Genomic DNA, 20,407 nt, shown 5'->3' with positions numbered 1-20,407 from the left:
CTTTGAGTTCTTTGTTCCCTTATTGTCCGTGATCAGTTTTGTGTATGATTAAATGCTTGTTATCCCCCTTCAACGAGTTGCTTCGTGATTGCCGACGCACCGATACACGGGCGCCTTGCTCGGGCTGACCAACCCTGAATAAATAAATGTTGCACGAGGACCTCTCGCTTGTAGGCCAGGGCGAAGCGTAAAGCGGACCCCTGTGTTCCGTCGGCTTGCGCCTGGCAGCCGGATCGGCGAGCGACTTGTAGGTTTTTGTGACATACACACTGTATACGTGCATAATGCGAAGTTATTCTTTCTTAGAACGCTCATGTATACGAGTATTCCGGTTTTCCTAATGGCGGTAATATTTCTTTTTGGGGGGGGGGGGGAGTAACTTAAGGGGTAAGAAAGAGAGCTTACGCCACCGTGCTTCACACTTCCGTCAAAGGTAGGTTCTCCACACTACAAGGCCTTGCAAGGACAAGCATACCTCCGTTTTACCGGTGAGCACTGTGTTTATTAAGAAGCAGTCCAAAGCGCCCTCACAGCGGACATTGTTTGTAGAGAAGCCGGGCTGCAAAGATCGATTACTCTAGAAAGACGCAAATAATTTATGTGAGCGGGAGTGGGGAGAGAGAGAGAGATTCTTGGTTTGGGAAGGAAAAACATGGGGTAAAGTGCAGCACAGTAACTGTCTCTCAGATGAGGACACCTCAACCGCGCTGCACAGGTGGGAAGGGGAATAGATAGAAGGGTGAAAGAGGGGCGGCGGCGGCGGCTAGAACGCCGTGCGCGAGCAGGTCGGTGGCCTTCGCTTATGAGGCGCGGTGACGCGCCTAGTCGTGACGGAGCAGTGCTTCCTGCGCGGCGAGAGCCGCGTCACACATTTGACGAACGTTGCCGTCGATGGCTGGGCACTGGACGAGCAGGGCCCGCAGTGCAGCAGCGAGAGCGGCTATTAGCGCGTCTCTGGGGTCGCTGTTCGCAGCGGTTGGAGGGCCGCATGTTGGCTCAGCTGCGGCTGTCTGGTTGTTGCGGCCGCGCAGGGCGTCACTGTACGATCGGCCCTGCGGGGAGCGAGCAGACGTAGACGGAGCGGCCGTACGCGGCTCGGTCGGTGCGGCTCCGGCTAAGCGCTTTTTTGCGCGAAAGGGGCCGCTGAGACGAAGACAGCAACACGGCCGCCTTTCTCTCGCGCTGCCACTCGGGACAGCTCGGTTCCGTTGAGGGGTGACGGCCACCACAATTAACGCAGCGGGGTTTCTCGGCAGGGCACTCTCCTGTGGCGTGCGACTCACCGCAGCGAAGACAGCGGGCGTCGCGGAAGCAGGTGGCGCCAGCGTGGCCGAAAACGCCGCAGCGGTCACACTGAAGTGGTCGGGGCAGACGGGCACGAACGGCGCGGAGCTGTTTGAAGAGCCGCACGTTCGTGGGTACGACGCTCCCGACAAAGGTAACAGTGACGCTAGCGCCACTCCTTGAGCATGAGAGCACCGCGACGGGGGCTTCAATGTTTTCTTTCACTGTGCGGGCGTCGAAGGATGGGTCGACCCCATAAATGACACCCACACAGGAGTTGCTGTGCAGTGCCTCCGAGCGCACCGCCACGCCACTGATGTCGCACACAGCGAGGAGGGGCGCCAAGTCGGCACCGCGGGTGAGATCAGCAGCAACAACATTGCGGCGGAAATTCACGCGAACGCGTCTCACTCCTGGAACACTGGAGAGTTGGGCCGCGATACTATCCCGCGAGAGTGCCAGGAAGGTTGCTTTGCTTCCCGAGGGACGGTATAGAACCGTGACGGAGGTATCGTGAGCGACACCGTCGTCAGCGGGTGGGGAAAGCGGCTCGAAGTCGACGAACCGTCGGAAACGGCGTCTCCTTCTTGCGGGCTTCTCCGACTGTAACGCTGCAGGCTGGCAGGGTTGGGCGTCGTCGGCTGCCTCGAGCAGCAGCGGGGGGTTGAGCTCTCCTATTGCCTCGGGTACTGGGGCAGGGGTAGGTGATCTCGGCTGGCTCGCGTTGGACGAGGGGCCGTCAGTTGGGTCGTCATGATCGACGGAAGCGGCCACCGCCGCCGAGTGCCATCCCTCGTCCGCCGCAGGTGCGGTGGGCTCGGTGTTGGTGAGCGGGGGCGACGAGCAGGCCGTCGGCGACGACAACGACGGATAGTCCGGCCGGACAGGACTTGCCTCGGGCGAGGTGGTCGCGTCCGTGCGGGAGGACGTAGTGTCGGCACCAATCATGCTTGCGGTTGGCAAGAAGAAAGTGCCGGCACTCTCGTCGGTGCCGCCGGTCGACGGGCAGCTGGTATCGTCGTCGGTGGAGACAGCCGGTGTGGGAGCCTCTGAGGTGGTGTCCGTTGAGGCGGACGTGGCGGCGTGGTGGCCGCTTGGAGTAGTCTTCGGCGCATCAAAAGGAAACGCGCGGAAAGTAGTGTCCAGGGCAGATGGAGCGCACGCGGATGGCGTCGCACTCCCCTGCGAAGGTGGGAATGACGGCGTGGAGTTCGCCGAGTCGGCCGAGAGTGTACGCAGTGTACGTGCCTTCAGCCCGCGCTTCCATCGCAAGGCAGGAGGCGATCTGCCGGTGCGCGGCTGCCGTCCACGTGGGTGGTGCTGCAGGGCACGTCGGGGCGCCGAGTCGTCGAAGTCAGGAGATGGCTTCTTCGGCTCCTTTCTCCCCTGCTTCCTCGGAGGGTCACCCATAAGAGATGGGGCCTCCGTGCGGTAGCGTGGCTCAGAAGGTCGTGCCAGCTGCCGTGCGAGCCCTAAAAAGGGCTGCGCTCGGAGTGGGGCCGGCCTCCCGTGCGTTGCAGCGCACACTTAATATTAAGCTCCTCCCTCGGTGTAATGTATGCGCGCCCACGTACGTACGCATCCGACACATGTTCAGCGCACTAATATAATCGCGGGCAACTTTTCCCAGCGCTCGATGCGGTGGCTGGTGTGCTGTGATTGAAGGTGGCGTCGGATGGTGAGGCGCATGTCTTCAGTGCATTCACTTTTCGTATCGTTAAACCTTTTCTCTCTCTATGTCTTCAATGCTCAAGGGAACGTCGACAGGCGGCAGCCGCTTGCTGCCTTCCTCTATGCTTTCTGTACACCAGCGGATAATACAGCCAATTCAAATTTGGCGCTAGAATCGCAATGAACAGATGCCCTTGAAAGCCTGTCAGTCTCGAGAGCAAAACAAAAGAGCAAAAAGTCGGTTCTAGTGCTCTAATAGGGTATAAGTATTCAGTTTACGCTTTCTTTATACATTTAATTGTACCTTTTGTAAAGTGGATAACGCGCCATTCTATCATCATCGTCATTCGAGAGCCAACAATTGCGATGGCCATCTAGCCGAGTTTGAGTTTGTTTCGGACTGTTTCATCCGCGATCGTGAGAATATCTTGAAACAGATTGAAGCTCACTACTTTGTACTGCCCTTCAAGTTGCCAATATGCACTGTCCGCACGACTGCTCGCATGGTTCAGCGGCGCCGTCAGTTCACCAAACATTGGAAGAACTAGATTTCAGCAGGGGACTACTCGGCGCAGGTTGGTACGATCCCGTTAGGGGGCTAAACACGTAACTCAGTTTACATCTTTTTTTTTTAGCCTCTGATGGGAACTACAAGAAGGTCGAGTCACTTCTTCAAAAAGGCAATAACCCTGATCAGGTGGACACTTACGGCTACAGTGCACTTGTAAGTTACACGGCGATTTATGAAGCGATTTTGACGAGTTCACATTTGCTGTCTGTCTCCATCTGAGCCTCATCAACAAAGTGACAGGTTTGACACAGTGACACAGGTTTGAGAAGTTGCGCTGACCGGCTCAAATTCTTTCTTGCCTGAATCTTAAAAATTTAGGCTCTCCGAATTTTACTTCCTTGTGTACTAGGAACAGCAACGCAAGTATTAACATATTTAAGTAATGCAGACTGGAGTGGTTGAAGGAAACTTTATATTTGCTAAGTAGTTTCGCTAAATAGTACCAGAAGTAAATTTAAAAAAAATCCAGCAAGTACGTCTAATGTCACCGAGCTATAAAGCTTACTGCGTGCATGGCATGAATCACCAAGCTGATGCACCATTTCTTTGAGACTGGCACAGTCCGTCATGTACGCTGTGCATGACAGGCTGAAAAGTATGGTTTTTGTTTGTATATTTACCCGCCGCAGTGGCATAGCGGCTATGGTGTTGCGCTGTTAAGCACGAGGTCGCGGGATCAAACAATACCACCTATTGGGTCAAATCCGGTTGCCGCGGCCGCATTTCGATGGGGGGCGAAATGCATGGGTCGAAACGTGCCCCCGTACATTCGGGGTACGATAAAGATCGTCTGGTGCTCAAAATTAATCCGGAGACCTCCATTAGGGCGCGCCTCATAATGAAATTGTGGTTTTGGCTCTTTAAACCCCAGAATTCAATTTGTATATTTTAATCCTTCCCTCCCATCGTTATTTCCTTCCTTAATCTTTTTTAGGTCAATGAGCCATACTTTACTTAATTCATTTGACTTTTTATGTTGTTGCTTTTTGATCACAGCTCTATGCCTATAACCCAGATAACTTTGGCTTTATTTCATAATGCATAACAAAATGTGTTTCCTGCCAGTAGAGCACAGTGTTTAGTCTTTGCATTAATGGAAGCTCTGGTGTCAAAGCAGGTTGTAAACATTAGTGCCAACCATCAGTGTGCACATGTGAGCTAGTTGGCAACCTTATCATAGCGAACGACACAGGGCACAGTGCCTACTACAAGTTGACGATTCTGTTGTGGCAACTCCAGCATATCATCACCTTCACTGTATCAGTGAAGTCTGTTAATTGGAAAGTGCAGTGCATACATTACCTGAAAGCATATTTAGCGCCAGCAAACAAGGACGGAAGGGAGACGACACCACAATGCGCTAATGTACATTACCTGTTGAGATTATTTTGCATTCTCTCGAATTGAAACCTACAGGTGCCATCACAAGCAAGATTTCTTACAAGTGATCTATAAATTCAGTTGTTCAAATTTTCAGGTTGTCCACAGTTTCTTTGAGTGCAAGACCCTTCATCGTTGTCAAATAGAAAGATGATTTGCTCATTATTTTGCGTCAAAATACAATTGCCTGTTCATTTCGTGCCAGTGTTTTGTATGTGAACTGAGAACAATGTGCCTTTTAGTTTGCACATGTTGTACAAAAGAGAGTACCGGACTTTTGTGTAACATTTATTCTTGGAAATAAACTTGGTGTCATCACTTTTACAGATTTATGCTTGCAGGCATGGGCATTCCGACATTGTTGAGCTGCTACTCAGTCGTGGCGCACGACCAAACGTACAGACCAATGGAGGTGCCACTGCCCTTCACCGTGCGTCTTACCATGGGCACCTGAAATGCGTGTGTTTACTTCTCAACAAAGGTGCAGACTGCACCTTGGTAGACAGTGATGGGAAAACAGCCCTGCATAAGGTGAGGAGACGCTTACTGCACAACCTAAAGCATGCTTACGTGTACTGGAATTCATAATTAGCATGTTACAGAAGCAGTGTGTGTGACAGTGCACTACTTGCCATCTGAATACAGCATCTTGAAGGCAACTATGCAGCCAGTCACGAATGATAGCTAGCTGTTCAGCTGATGGCACTTGGCTGTACCTATTCACCTGTGTAGCACCTAATATTCATTTAGGTGCTGTGATTGCATGAGATGTAATCAATGGAATTAATCTTAAGTTTATCTAACCAACAACAAACCAGCAATAGTAATGTAATTTGGAATGAAATAATGTCACTGCATAGTTGACCCATCTTCTAGCAGGCCAAAGCAGAAATGTAATATACGTGATTTAAAAAGTCTACACACTCGATTGAACACCTGGGACGAACTCCTCTACTGTAAATTTTTAGGGCTCTCGAATAGTGAAATTCCCTGCTAAAATCGAATATGAATATCTGAGGAAAATTACCTCTGAATATTGAATGTTGTCATTCCTCAACAAAGTGAAATGTAAAGTTTGCGTGGAGTTCGTCGGTAAAGATACAGTTATTTATATCATTTGATACGTGCATGCAATATGCAGTTGAACATCCGGCCAACTTAGGGGCTTGCAAATGCTTTCAGTCATCTAGTGCACCATCATATTGCAGTAATAAAACGAGGGAAGAATACATGGTCAGATGCACTTGTAGTGTTATGTAAAGATATTAGTGTATCACTAATGCACTGCACATTTTCTTGTTATTATTTTGGGTATGACCATGTTTCATTCCCTTTAAAACATGATCATACCCAAAAATAAGAATTTGTGTTGTCTAAATTGAGACAACAAATTTGTAGGGTGCCTGAAAGCAATGAATTTTGATAGAATGACCAGAAATAATATGAGACTTGCAAAATAGTGCACACCTTCTTCCATGAACGTCTGAACCACTCTCTAGAAAATATAGTTGGAAAACAAGGCTTATATCCACTGAACTTATCCGTGCATAACAAGGTTTCTTACCATGTTTTCCAACGCTCTTTTTCTTCCTTGTTATGCGTCAAGTATAGATCAAAGATGACGCCATCTCTTTTTATTCATGGCAAAAGAGTTTGTCAGACCACTTGCATGGAAAACGATCGGTTAGACCATTTGCAAAAATCTTTAAGTCAACTGCATTGTGAGGCTGTATTACAACCTAAAGCTCTGTTCCACAGACTATGTTTTTAAGTGTGGTCCCTCTCAGGGAGGAGGTGCAAGCACAAAGGCTTCCCAAGAATTCCTCTGAAAATTTTGTCCTGAAATCTTAAATGTTCCCAGGTAGTGGAATATGCAGCTCACTCATCTTACTCTTTTATCTTGGCACCACACTGTGCTGCTTGGCTTTTCTTTTCTTGCAAAGGGTCAGAATGCTGGTTGATTTCTGATGACAAAAGTGGAATTGCATTCTATTTGCAAGTACTTGCTTATTGCTTGCACTGTTACAAAATGTGGCATGATTATTAAAATAACTAAGCGCCTAAAGGAGCACTGTGGTACAAAGATGAAATAAAGATATGTGGAGAAATAACTACACATTGAAAAGGAAGAAATGAATGCTGGAGATGCAATTCGTAAGGATTCTTTTCTGGCGATTCTGTCCCTTTTTGTGTTGTGTTGAATGGCTTATTCTGACGATTATAGGGGTGCAGCTTTGTGCGAGCCAATGGCTAAGGCAAAGAGAGAATGAAAAATGAGGTGCACCATAGCAATATAAGAGTTCATGCACCACTGGCTTTGAACCTCTTGAAGACAGGAGTTCAAACCCAATATCGGTTGTGAAATAGATTTTTGATGCTTTTGTCCTAATAGGTTGACAGAGTGCTTCAGCACTTTCTTTGCTATAGATATACACAGGCTGTTTTCTATGAAAGGGTTTATGTATGGCATTTGCAACGGGCCTTTCTGTGCCATTGTCTAACAAGTTTTGTCTAAGGCCAGGGCATTTTGTGGCATGGATTTGGTCCACTCTGCCAAAGGACGCACTACAGTTGCACTTCATAAATTTTTCTTCTCTTTGCTCGCAGACAGAGTTGTTTGAAATGGAGAACTAAATGAAGTTTTCTTCAGATGATTCCAGTAAATCAGGTTATAAAATTTTAAATGGTTGACTTCTAACATTATCTTATCCTTATTACATAATGTGTCCAGGATACACGAGAATTTCCCATATGTAATTATGAGCATGCATTCAACTGCAAGTTTGCTGCTGCTAGGCAATAAACTTGAAGCGTAATCTTGAGCCTTTCAATTACATTTCCGAAGCTAGGTACATTGGAATATCTCTAAATGGAACCTCAAGGGACCAGGAAAAAGTTTAAGTGGAGATTGCACTCAAGGATACAAAAGGTGCTCTTTTGAAAGGGCCAGATACTTTATTGCCAACAGCAGGTAATAGGTGTAGCAAACTCAACTACAAAACTTATTTTTACAAAGATTCCAGCTGCCCGCAGCCGCTGACTAGAGGTAGCAGCACAATACATTAAAAAGTCATTTAATGAAATAATATAGCCGTTTAAGCGCAGAAACCACTCTTGAAGTCATTGACAACTTTGATCTTCATCTCCAGCAATAGTGGATTGTACGGGGATTTCCGTGTTGCTATAGTAAACACTAAGCAGACTCTCAGCTCACCACATTGCCGTTACAAAGACACCACAGCCAGCCCCTGATCATGGCACCAACAAAAAGCATCAACAGCCACCTTGATGAGAGAGTGGAGAGCTGGTGAGAAAACCAGAAAAGGGAATCCAGGAAAGGCAGGAGAGGTGTAAACAGCAATGCATATTGCGATGCTACTAAGATTGGTTGATCTAAGTCATTTTCTAATATTTGGTTCCGTTTACCTGGAGTTGGAAAAAACTTGCCTCTGTTTAACAAGCTTTTTCTTGCAATGCCTTGATGCCAAACATAATCATAAGGTTGTTGTTCTGTTTAATCTATTTCCGTTTACCGAGATTATACTGTTCAGTGGACTCTAAATGGAACCTCAAGGGACCAGGGAAATTCATTCAATTTATTAGGAGTTCCATTTCCCGAGAGACAAAAGCTGAATACAGTTGCGTGAATTCAGAACCAACCAACTATAAGGATAGCGTTTCGTTTAAGAGGCAGTTCCGTCTAAGCGATTTCCGTTTATCTAGATTCCACTGTACTAAGCATTACTTATTTAGAGTTCCTCTCCTCTCCAACATGGCTTTCATGTTGATTGTGGTTCTTCAATGACTAGCTATGGCAGGGAAGCTTCATGGTAATCTTGAAAAATGTAGATTTGTTTATGGCTATCCTACAGGCTGCAGAAAATGGACATGAGGAAGTCTGCAGGATGCTTCTGCAGAAGTCGCCAGGTCTGCTTTTGCTGAAGGACAATCATGGAAAAACAGCATTGGACTGCGCACTACCAAAGCATTCGCACCTATCTGAAGTGCTTTGCTGACCACAACAAACATGGTGGAAAAAAACTTTGGCAGACTCCCACGCACCATGCTTCAGTGTACCTGTGTTCCACTGTACATACTGTACAGGCAACTTTGTCACACTTTACTGCATTGTACTTATTGCAGGCAACCTCGTCACACTTTTCACGCCCATATTCAGTATAACGCTAGCTTAGGATTCTTTACTTGCGTCCGCTTGCTCAAGTGCATGTTCACAGTTGTCATGCAGCAATCAGAGCAAGATTGCCAAAGCACACTAATGTGATCAAAGGAGACTGTGATTCTGTGACGTCTGTGTTGAACATATATAAGTAAAGAAAGTTTGTCATACTTAACAAACGAGAGACGTTCCGAAAGTAAGTTTCGTCATTTTCTTGAAAGAGAAGATGGAGCACCAGGTGAAACAAACAATTGCCATAAGAATCTACACCCGTTGATGGTTCAATGACAGAAGGAACTTCAGCGGAGGAGGAATGAAACATGCGCATAGCATTGAAGAAGAGAGAGTGGCAAACAGACGTGCACCAACCTGGTCGCCAGCAGAAGTGCATGCTGTTATCCGGTATGAATGGGCACGTGGGACTAGTGTGTCCGGCATCCATGAACACCTACAGATTGTGTATGGTGCAGAGGTCATGTCTCAGGCCTTGCATTACAGGGTACAGAGTTTTACCAGAGTGGTTTCTTCAAACTGATTGCATGCTACAACAAATATTTCAATGTCGGTGGCGACTATGTGAAAAAACAGTGCAAGGTGTATACACTAGTTCATAATGTCGTTGCACATCTTTCTTTTTTTTTTTTTTTGCCTATAAAGTTTCTGTGTGAAAATAAATTATGGAACTTAATTTTGGACCGTCCCTCGTAGTATTGACCTGGTGAAACCCATTGTCCTACTTGTTGTAGCAAAGTCCAAGAAACTTTTTAACGTTGTACAGGGTGCGCCAATATTAAAGGGAACACCAAACGGATATTCAAGCAATGATATGCAGCAAGTGCAAGTTTGAACTTTTGCTGGTACTTATTGAGTAGCTCTTGTGTTGAAGAATGTGCCTCATGCTACCTTCTATAAGCAAGCAAAAATAGCTACAAACTGTAGTCTTGAATGCGGATCAAGTGTTCCGTATGTTATTAGATTAGTGTTTTGTGTACATGCCCAAGTGACCTTCTACACACAGTTACTTATATGCAAACATCAAATAAAGCAACAACGACAATGGTCTGTTATTCTTGCTTTTATTGTCTGGAATGTACGTTCAGTCATTTACAGAAATTTGTGATTACTTGACATTACCACAGCCTCCACGCTGGAATGTGCTGCAAAGATGTTCATTGCAGTATATTTTGTACAGTGGAAATATTGGCTGCCGTAAGTGGAGAGCACTCATAGACTCTCTGCTGACTTCTATGTTCACAACTCTGAGTAGTACACATAAAAAAAAAAGAAAAAAAAAGCAGCTTAGCTGCAAATTTTGATTTTCACTGTGAAGAAAAGTTGCAACTTGCATGCAACAAATTCTTACACCGCCAAAGATCACAAATAATGTCATGAGTGGGGTTGGGTCTTACGTAAGAGATAAATAAAATGTCATCACATTTTCATAAAAAAGAATACCGACAGGCTGTCGGGTCAGGAAGCCTTTCCAAGGCTTTGATGTAAAAGCAAATGAGGAAGAGAAAAAGAACCCTGCATACTGTAAGGTGTGTGTAAGTGGTGAAAACCGAAGTTCATCTTCACATATGCCGCTGCCTTGTATAGACTCATTAACAGTACTGGACCGACAAGGGTAGAGGAGACGGACTGTGTGCTTCCTGCACAGTCTTATGTATATATATATATATTGACAAGTACACACTAACATACTCGTGTTGCTTGCTTAAAGGAGATGAGCTGAGCCATGCTCGGCACAACTGCTTGGACGGACATCGCACTTGGCAGCCTGTTGGAGCAAAATGCTGTTTCGACAGGGATAACAGCAGGCACAAGGCAATAAAAAATGCACAACCTGCCGTCACGTTTTGCATGAGTGAAAACCCTGACCCTCTGTTAAACTGTTGTCACGCATGCTAGCATTTCAGTGCGCACGCATATAAAAATGCAAAACAATATTCCCGTGGCAGCTTATCAACAGCTTGGAAACAAAGCTGCCACTACACTGAATGGCGTGCCAACTCAAAGTTCACTATTTCACTCTGAGAGTCCTTTGTTTGTTCATGTTTGTTAGCAGCAGGCTGATGTATGAAGTCAGTAGGTCATCCATTTTGTAGCCCTGTGTAAAAAAAGAAAGGCACAGATTGTAAGGCATAAACATTTTCAAATGAAGAAATAAATTAGAAGAAAATCATAAAAGTAACCACAGCCAATTGTGTCAATTTGTGTCAATCTGCAAATGCTTTATGCAGGATTTAGCTTTCCTAAGCTAAACAAAATAAGATGCAAAGCATACCTCATGATCCCTGATCCCTGATCTAACCCCATGAACAAGCAAACAAAGTACATATTTCTACTTCCTTCAGCAGAACTTCAGATCAGGTGCACACGCACAGCGTGCACGTGCAGAAAAAGCTAGCAAAGAACGCTGAGGCGGTTTTATCATTCAGCAGTTATCACATACTGTTGAACAGTTGTACACCGCCATTTCCTTAACCCCACAAATGTATCATTTTACTGTTTTCTTCGTACCAGTGTACTCTATATGGCCAGAAACAAATACCAATGAGTTCTTTTAATTTTAGTAAATATAAAGGAGTGCAACCTCAAGCACGGCTGAAGAAAGAGGATGGGATGAGCGCTGCACTGTCAACAAGATTTATTTGATGATGGCCCCTTATATACATCCATTTTTACTCATGCACAAAGAGACCCACTGAAATATACACGTGCTTAAAGACAAGACTCAAGAATGTACATTTCACTATCGAGTAGCAACACCAGTGTATCACTGATAAACATTTCTCAGCTTTTCTTGATACAAAATGCTTCTACCAGCTCTCCAGCTGTTTTAGCATGACTCTTCAGTAGCACTTTGCATTCGTTTAATCTTGGCTTCCAAGGAGGGGCGCGCGAATATTCGAAAAGTTCGAACATTATCGAATATTACAGTTTTAATATTCATATTTGATTCAAAAAATAGATGTTTGAAGATATCTGAAGATTCGGTTGGATACGAATATACGAATCAAATCGAACATATTGCTGGCTGTACGGGAGCAAACACGGTTCTTTGCATTTGTTTCTACCGCATAAAGAATATTGGGACGATTTTATGCTGAATTTTGCGATGATTTCGTGCTGCTAGCGAAATTTCGCCTGTAAAGCACACTTAGCCATTAAACGCCTAAACTTTGCGGGTAAGCCAGCCTATCAATAGTTGCGAACAGCGAGTGTGTACTTTCTCTTTTACTTTAACGCGATAGCGTCAAAGTCCCCGTGTCGCAAAGAATACCGCGTCGGCGTCCGGCATCGGACGTCGTCTCGGCAGAAATTTCTAACCACCCTTACGCAGGCCCTTCATGTGGTGCAAGGAAGTTACTGAACTAATTCAATTTCTCAAGCTAAAATACGTAAAAAAATCGTTAAGTACGACTTGCACACAACCTACAGACATTATAACGTCCGATTGTAGTTTGAATATACGAGAAAACAATTCTGTTAGGCGAAAACTCAAACAAACCTCTTTTCCAGCGTTTCTACCATTCATAGACCGGCCACGGCGTCCGAGATTTGCGCGCAAATGTCGGAGGCCACGGAAAGGCGCGACCAATTCCTTGCAAGACTTCCAGATGGCGCTCGCCTCCGCCGCATCGCGGCCCACGCAACAGGTCGCGTTTCTACCAGAAAGCCCGCGTTCGTGCATAGCGTTCGCCACCAGCGCTTCCCGGTAACATTACGGATACGTAGACTGCAGTTGCCAGGAAGCGTGAGAAGCAGTTAGAGATATTTGAATACTATCGCGTTCAGCGTAAGAGGAAGCTTTAGCTCGAGTGCTCCTATCTAAATACATGTAAAAGGAGAATTCATTTTTCTCGGCAACCACAGCACCAAATCTGACGAGGTTTGTTGCAGTTAAAAGAAAAAACTTAAAATATGGTGACTGTTCGTTTCGAAATATGCCGTCAATTTTTAATGAAAAATTGGCAAAAACTGCAAGTTTTCAGAAAATGAAACTATCATGTTTACAACCATGTAACTCAGCAATGAAAAACGAATCACAATTCTCTGCATTGCATCTAATAGTACATTTAAAACGGTCAAAATTGATATATTGCACATGAATCTAAAAAAAATTTAGTAATATGGAAATGCAGCTTTTGAAGAGCCCTTGTACACAACATAAGTTCACGCAAGATACAAATTGACATATCCAATTTGTCCGCTTTGAATGATCTAAAGTATGCCATTTACAGAACCGGGATAGCTGTTCTTGATGCAGAGCGATTAATTTGTAAATTTCGTGCTTCTATTTTTTCCTGAACTTTTGATTTTTGAAAATTCTTTTCAAACAATTAAGACTCTAAATAAAAAATCCGCCACCAACAGTCACTGGAATTTAACTTTCTCTATTAAATCCAACATAGGTCATTAAAATTAGTTCAGGGGTTACCTCAGAAAAGCGTGTCTACGTTTTACATGTACTTGAATAGGCCACATCAGAGTTGGGCCCGAGCTAAAGCTTCCTCTTAGCGTCGTCCAAAGTTCTTTTTCAGCTCCATCCCTAATTCTGAGCTTATTGTTTGACAGCAAGTGCGATGAGGGATGAGTGGCACAGAGTCAAATGCCTCCAATATAGCGGGCATTTGATGCGTTCTAATAAGGCACAAGCTGGCGAGGACAGCTAGTGGGAATTAATAAATTTTCCAAGTTTACATGAACAAAATACACAATGTTTTAGTATAATGGCTTATTAGTATACTTTTTTAACACTGACAATGGAATTGCAATGTTCCAAAATAACAAATTAAGCCAACTTGCTATTAAATGCATGGACATATCATTATTCACTATTTGATTCGATATTCAAAACTAAGTATTCATATTTGATTCGCATGTACTGAAAATTTAAGCTGAAAATTTTGATATTTGCACACCCCTACTTACAAGCAACCTGACGAGTGCAAAGTGCTACTGAAGAGTTGTGACAAACAGCTTGAGAGCTGGTAGAAACATCTTATATCAAGAAAAAAGGAGAAATGTATCAGTGACACATCTGTGATCTATGTGGGAGTGAAAGGCACTTTCTAGATTCTTGGCTTTAAAGGCATACCGAACAAAACTTTTGCCACCGAGATTTTTAGCACAAATGAAAGCTTGGGTTCTGAAATTATTTAGCAAAACCTTGTTTTAAGGCAGAAACTAGAGGAAAATAATGAATTTCAAACATTTGTCACAAAATACCACATCTAATGGCCACGCCATGAACTAAAGAAAGTGATGTTTCTGTGACCTCTGTGCCGGGTACCAGCGTGCCATCCATTGCCTGCATCTCTCCACCCGCATGGATGGCACCGAATGGCAGCGAATGACGTCTCAACAGCGCAGTTGCTCCCCAGCTGCACACTTGTTTCCGCAAGTGGAGTTTGTGCCCAAGTCTTCAAAATCGCCGTTTGTGTTGTGTGCTGCTTCGTAATGCAATCAGTGAAGCACCTGGCACAATGGAGGAGAATACCTCTACGCTGCTGCGCACAAGGGTGTGGGCAAAGCATTATCGGGCGAGGCAAGTGGTGTCATATCCTTCTGGCAGAGCCAAAGCTTCGAAGGATATGGATTAGTGCTGCACACCCATTGCAGCCAACATGAGTACCGTCAAAGCGTGACTTCCTGTGCTCCGAACACTTCAAGGACAGCGATTATCAGATGAGCCCTGCTTTGCTTCAGAGCCGCAGAACGGCATGTCAGCTAAAGGGTGCTGTGGCATTGTGGTATCAGGTTCCTTCAATGCTTTTCAGCTGCTCATAAAGCTTCTGCGTAACGCTATGGGAGAGCTTTGTATAGCGTTCGCAGTGGACGCACCACAGCGCTGGTGCAAATAGGAAGTGGACTGGAGCACACACCGAACGGACGTCACAGGCGTTCTATGCGTACACTCGCTATTGTGCAACAGTCGACTGCCCGTATCGGCATGTGAATATTGTCGACACAATGTGCAAATCGGCGCCCTGTCTCTGTACAGTGTTCAGAAACTTCATCGCGAACAATTTCGAAACAGCTACAACTCCTTGTTTCATTTCCAGCTTCAACTGTGCTTAATTCATTATTCAAATTGTGCACTTGGACTACTCCATCGGTAGAAGCAGACTACAGAGCAAGTTGACGTCGCACTTTTATGTAATTGCGCCAATCGTGCAGTCGAGTTCACTCGCACCTTGCATGGTTGCATGCTCACGAAACACTGAGAGGCGGACATTAGGCAAGCACTGGCTGCCCACCTCTTGCTGCTGCTGCTGCTGCTGCTGCTGCAAGCTGGCACACACAATATCATGGCGGTCGGCGCGCAGCAGCCGTGTGCTCACAATCGTCCAAAAATACAGCCATCTGTTCAAAAGTATGTAAACTGAACACTGCACAGCGGAACACAAATGTTTTCAGAGTCGAATTTCATTGCTTCCCTCATTTTCTATATATTTGTTCACTATCCCTTCAAGCACAAGTCGATTGCAATGGGCCCCATTGTGCAAGAGTAAAGACGCACAAGCTGTATTTGCACAATTCTAACGCACGCTTTCTTTTTAATAAAAGGTGCGTTAAAATTTGCATGCATGTTACAATTGTAACTAATTCTACTCAAAATCGAAAATGAAACCGATTCTTACTAGAAAAAGAAAGCTCAACGTAAAGTAGCTAGCCACACTGTCATCAAACAGGTCGTCTGAAGAAAGCGACGCTCGGAGACATCACAAGGTGGGTCCATGGTGCATGCAATGCCCTCCCGCAGACGATGGTTGCACAAGCCTCCAGAAAGTGTGGCATTTCTAATGCATTAAATGGAACTGAAGATGACTTTCTGTGGTCGGCCGACAGCGAAAACGGGGTGCCGTCAGACTCCAATAGCCACTAGCTGCTAAGATTCAGCTGTGTGTATGTCTGTGTGCCTTTGTATGTTCCATAATATGTTTCAGCGTGGTATACGTTGACTTGAGTTCCATAACTTGATGTGCATGGTAGAATCAACACAGTTATTTTTTTAAATATTTGGGTAGAAATATAACTGCGCGTTACAATTGGTGGCACGGTAGAATTGTTCAAATACGGTACATAAGTGGTTGTCATCAAATAAATCTTTAGTAGCAACAACTTGATTTGGGCGAGTTGGTTCATCGTGAGTGAAACGTGAAGCAGCGTGAAGCAGACGAAGACAACAATCAAAAACACACAGAAGCTGTGTGATCCTTCAATAACTTTTCCAGTTGATAGTACTATAGCATTTGTCCTGTTGTGTGCATTTTAGATTGTTGTCTTCGTCTTCTTCGCACTGCTTCATGTTTTACTCAAATAAATTTTGTTGACAGTACAATGCTCATCTCATCCTCTTTCTTCATCCGTGTTTCTGGTTACACTCCCTTATATTTAGTGAACATGCACCAACAAGCCCAGCTACAAGTACTGCTATGTTTGAATTTTCTTTGGTGTGAAAATGTATTTGGACTTTGTGGGGTCGAAACACTTATGTGAAAGTTTTTAGTTAAGCAGCGCGTTACGAACATTCTTTTCAGTCACTATTGGAAGAGGAAGCAACCATAATTTATACCATTCTTTTGCTTGCAAGCTTTGTTTAGATCAGGCAGTCTTAAAATGCAGTGAGAACATACCAAGCAAACCAGAACTCTTTAGTTCTGACTGAATTAATTGGCACCACACATCTTTGCTGGCAGACTAATTCAAGATAACCACTGTATTGCTTTGCAATAGCCATAATTTCATAGAAAGTTATGTCCAAGCATGCAAACATCAGAGGGCGTAAAATATTTGGAATGAGTATATTTTAGTTTCTGCAGCAATTTTCACAATTTAAAGGATACTTTTTTCCATTTAACTAAAACTTAATTTCATGACAACTTTTGTACATTTATTAGCCACTCCTCAAGGCACACACATTATCGCAAACATTGAAAATACAACGAAGAGTAAGCACTCACAAGGGGTGTCTCGCAAAGCAGCTTGTTGCCACGCACCAGGTTGCCAATGGTCATGTGGAAGTAAGTGTTCCCGCTGCTCCAATTGGAGATGCGTGTGAATGGGTGGGTGACTAGGATATCCTGTTTCATTGCCCACGCCCCCAAAGAAAACAAAAGCATTTAAGTGTTGCACACTCAGAGAGATGCACATTATGTGCTGGGAACGACTTTTGCACAACTGCTTCTCTCATGCACACTACAGTGAAGACCAGCTGTCTGAGATTTCTCGCTGGCAAACTTCAACATGCATGTTCAACATTAATTATCAGTAGCATGTGCAGCACCCACCGACTTACCTTGGACACTGGATGAATCAAACTCACTCCCTGCTTGTTAATGGCAATCAACAGCTGCTCTGGGTAACTTGGCTCCGTAGTTTGCTGCAAAATAGAATACATGCTAAATCAATTGTTCACTCAACTTTGCCAAAATTTTAATTTAGTTAGAACTATTACCTCGCATTTCACAACCTCACAGCATGCATCAGAACCCTTTTGTTGAAACCAGTGTTTCTCATACACTTAGCTGTTATGGGCCCTTTGACCTGCAGAGAGCCTCTTGAGCATCAAATGAAATCCACAGCAAATAAAAACATGTTGCATTTCCTACTGTTAGAATTATGCTTAATTGCTTTACTTGTCACTCTGTCTACTATCAATTAAACAGGTTGTGTTGAATGTAAGAAAGGAGGATGCTAACATAAGGCCACACTGCACACAGTAGAAGTCTTAAATTCTGGTTCAACACACCGATCCTGTTTGTCTTCAATATGGTATGAATCAATGCAGAGGTTTCCGCTTCACATAGGCCATCACAAATACGTCACCAGGCCACCTCTTTTGATTGAATGATGTTTATGAATGGCATATCTCTAGGTGGCTTTTGCAGACTCCTTGAACAGTCTTGAAGATCCACCAAGTTCCACAGATTAAAGTTTAACAAACACTGGTTTAAACAGGTCTTTAATCACGGGTGACTAAAGCATAAGCTAGCTTTAGACATTCATATTATGCATTCTCAACTGAGCATGGGACTTGGTTTGGTTAAAGTCAGCATATGTTTGTTCAGAACAGTGAAGCGCAGCAGCAAAAGTTAATTTCTCACAACTGATGCAATTTGCTGTTAAAAAAATTATAAATGTGATTTCCTCATGTGCTGTATGTCCCCATTACATCAGCATGGGCACACATATAAATAAATATATAATATGGGCACTATGTATGCACACAAAGCTCTAAAGTGCTACATGCACAGTCAGTAACTGAAGGATTTAACCCTGTAAAGCCCCAACACCATTCCACATCCAGGATAATTAGAGTAATTATAGATCATCTTTATTTCTGGCTATGAAGATTACATATGTACAAAAAACAATAAAATGTCTTTTTGATTGATATATTAATTAGTCAAGTTAATTAATTAATAATTGGTTAGCCAAACTATGCACAACCGAAAATACCCTCAAGCATATCCAGAACGCTACTATAGGCTACGCGTTTAGTTTCTTGAGCTTAAATATCAGAATTTCAAGGTGTCAAACTCAGCACATCAAAAATAATATGACGGGCATTACAAGGTTAACACCACTCGAAACAAGGACTGGGGAATGACAGACACATGCACTTGTGTCTGTCGTTCCCCAGTCTTCGTTTCAAGTGGCATGCAAATCACTGACGCAGAGTAGCTATGTAAGGTGGTGAATTACGTGGGAGAAATACAGGAGGTGCTGCCTACCTTGACTTCAAAGAATGCTGAGCCAAACGTTGGCCATTTGTAGATGATCTTCAAGAACATAATCTTGGCATCTTCTTGTGATGTGCCTGCGTCCTGGTTATAAGCAGCTACAATTGCCTGGAGTGATGAAATAGTCAAGATTATGAAAAGTGTGAACAGTTAAGTCACAAGATGACAGAAAGTGTTTGCAACTGGCGTTTGCATACCCGTTTCCAGTCATTAGCACTTTGTGCCTTGATCATGTCCGCGGGAACAAGCTCTCTGAGCATAGACCTGGCAGGAAAATATAGTGGAAAGCAAAATGAGAAACTGAGAGACAAGGGAAAACAGAGCACTATGAATACAGTATGAAAACAAAGCACCTCCTTTAGTCTCTCTGAATCATATCAAAGCAAATTTATGGGCCTTGAAATACAAGGATGGAGCAGTTGCTAAGGGCTGTCACAAAACAGATATTGGACAACAGGTGCATTGCTTGCAGATGTGACAAACACGGTGCAAGATCCACACTTTATAAGAATTCACTAAAGTTTGTGCAGTGCAAAGAAACAGGAGACGAAGGAACACAACAGAATGTGGACAGGCACTTTCTGCATAGTTTTGTGTTCCTCCTTTTCCTGTTCATTTGTACTGAACGAACCCAGTACTCGAGTGAAACTTGATAACGTGGACGCTTTTGTTCAGGCCAGCACAGGGTTCTATAAAACAGTAAAATACGAGCTAAAAGGGGGATTTTGTAATGACTGGTGCCTGCTTGTGTCAAGAAAGCAAAACATCTGAGTTGCCTTATCTGTTCCTCGGACTGAGTTTGCCCACTTTCTGCTAACCCGCCTGCCTTTCGAGACTGACTAGCCAAACTTCAACTTTGAGTGAACCAAGAGTATTTTGTTACCTTTCTGAATCCATCCCTCCCTTCCTGATCTGTCTCAATAATGAAGTCAAATCAAACCAAATCAAATTCTGGCATTTGACGTCACAAAGCAATGCATTGGCTATGATATGGACTGTAGTGGGGGGATTAATATTGGTCGCCTGGGGTTTTTAACATGCGCTTAAACATACAATGAGTGTTCTTGCATTGTGCCTCGAATAGAATACGGCCACTGCAGCTGGGAACCAAACCTGCAACTTCATGTTTGGAAGCAGATGATCTTAAAAGAAAGCTTTAGTTCGAGTGCTGCTATCTAAATACATTTAAATGGAGAATTCGTTTTTCTTGGCAACCACTGCACCAAATTTGACGAGGTTTGTCGCATTTAAAAGAAAAACTTAAAATCTAGTGACTGCTGGTTTCGAATTTTTTATTTAGGTTGTCAAGCTTTTATTAAAAATTTTGAAAAATAAAAAAATTTTCAAGAAACGAGACTCATGTTTACAACCATGTAACTCAGCAATGAAAAACGAATCACAATTCTCTGCATTGCATATAATAGTGCATTTAAAACGGTCAAAATTGATATATTACACATGGATCTACAAAAAATTTAGTAATATGGAAATACAGCTTTTGCAGAACCCTTGTACACAACATAAGTTCACGTAAGATATAAAATCACATACCGAATTTGTCCACTTTCA

The 20,407-nt window shown here is 43.9% G+C and overlaps 2 protein-coding genes across 4 annotated transcripts in view; one reads left to right on the top strand and one right to left on the bottom strand.

Annotated features, from left to right (window-relative positions):
- The first annotated feature begins 3,322 nt into the window (after positions 1–3,322).
- On the top strand, positions 3,323–10,150 carry LOC126542439 (uncharacterized). The gene is made up of 4 exons (XM_050189506.3): positions 3,323–3,530; positions 3,591–3,679; positions 5,234–5,437; positions 8,779–10,150. The coding sequence occupies exons 1-4, from the start codon at positions 3,434–3,436 to the stop codon at positions 8,920–8,922; spliced, it is 534 nt and encodes a 177-aa protein (XP_050045463.1). The 5' UTR covers positions 3,323–3,433; the 3' UTR covers positions 8,923–10,150.
- ck (unconventional myosin-VIIa ck) overlaps positions 10,143–20,407 on the bottom strand; it is a 173,079-nt gene continuing 162,814 nt past the window's right edge. For all 3 annotated transcript variants that reach the window (XM_050189498.3, XM_050189499.3, XM_072286384.1), the window contains exons 43-47: positions 19,036–19,102; positions 18,830–18,946; positions 17,392–17,475; positions 17,057–17,176; positions 10,143–11,193 (exon numbers count right to left, since the gene is read on the bottom strand). In XM_050189498.3, the coding sequence (XP_050045455.1) occupies positions 11,107–11,193; positions 17,057–17,176; positions 17,392–17,475; positions 18,830–18,946; positions 19,036–19,102 (475 nt within the window). In that variant the 3' untranslated portion in view covers positions 10,143–11,106. The remainder of the gene's footprint in view (positions 11,194–17,056; positions 17,177–17,391; positions 17,476–18,829; positions 18,947–19,035; positions 19,103–20,407) is intronic.

This window comes from Dermacentor andersoni, chromosome 2, assembly GCF_023375885.2.
Source record: "Dermacentor andersoni chromosome 2, qqDerAnde1_hic_scaffold, whole genome shotgun sequence".
Lineage (NCBI taxonomy): Eukaryota > Metazoa > Arthropoda > Arachnida > Ixodida > Ixodidae > Dermacentor > Dermacentor andersoni.
The sequence above is the reverse complement of the archived record's forward strand: the minus strand, read 5'-3'. Positions and strand labels throughout refer to the sequence as shown.

Excerpts from the sequence above, each read along its gene's own strand:
- LOC126542439 (XM_050189506.3), top strand. The coding sequence starts at position 3,434 with ATGCACTGTCCGCACGACTGCTCGCATGGTTCAGCGGCGCCGTCAGTT. Across the intron at positions 3,531-3,590 it reads CAGGGGACTACTCGGCGCAG|CCTCTGATGGGAACTACAAG; the intron begins GTTGGTACGATC and ends TTTTTTTTTTAG. Across the intron at positions 5,438-8,778 it reads GGAAAACAGCCCTGCATAAG|GCTGCAGAAAATGGACATGA; the intron begins GTGAGGAGACGC and ends GCTATCCTACAG.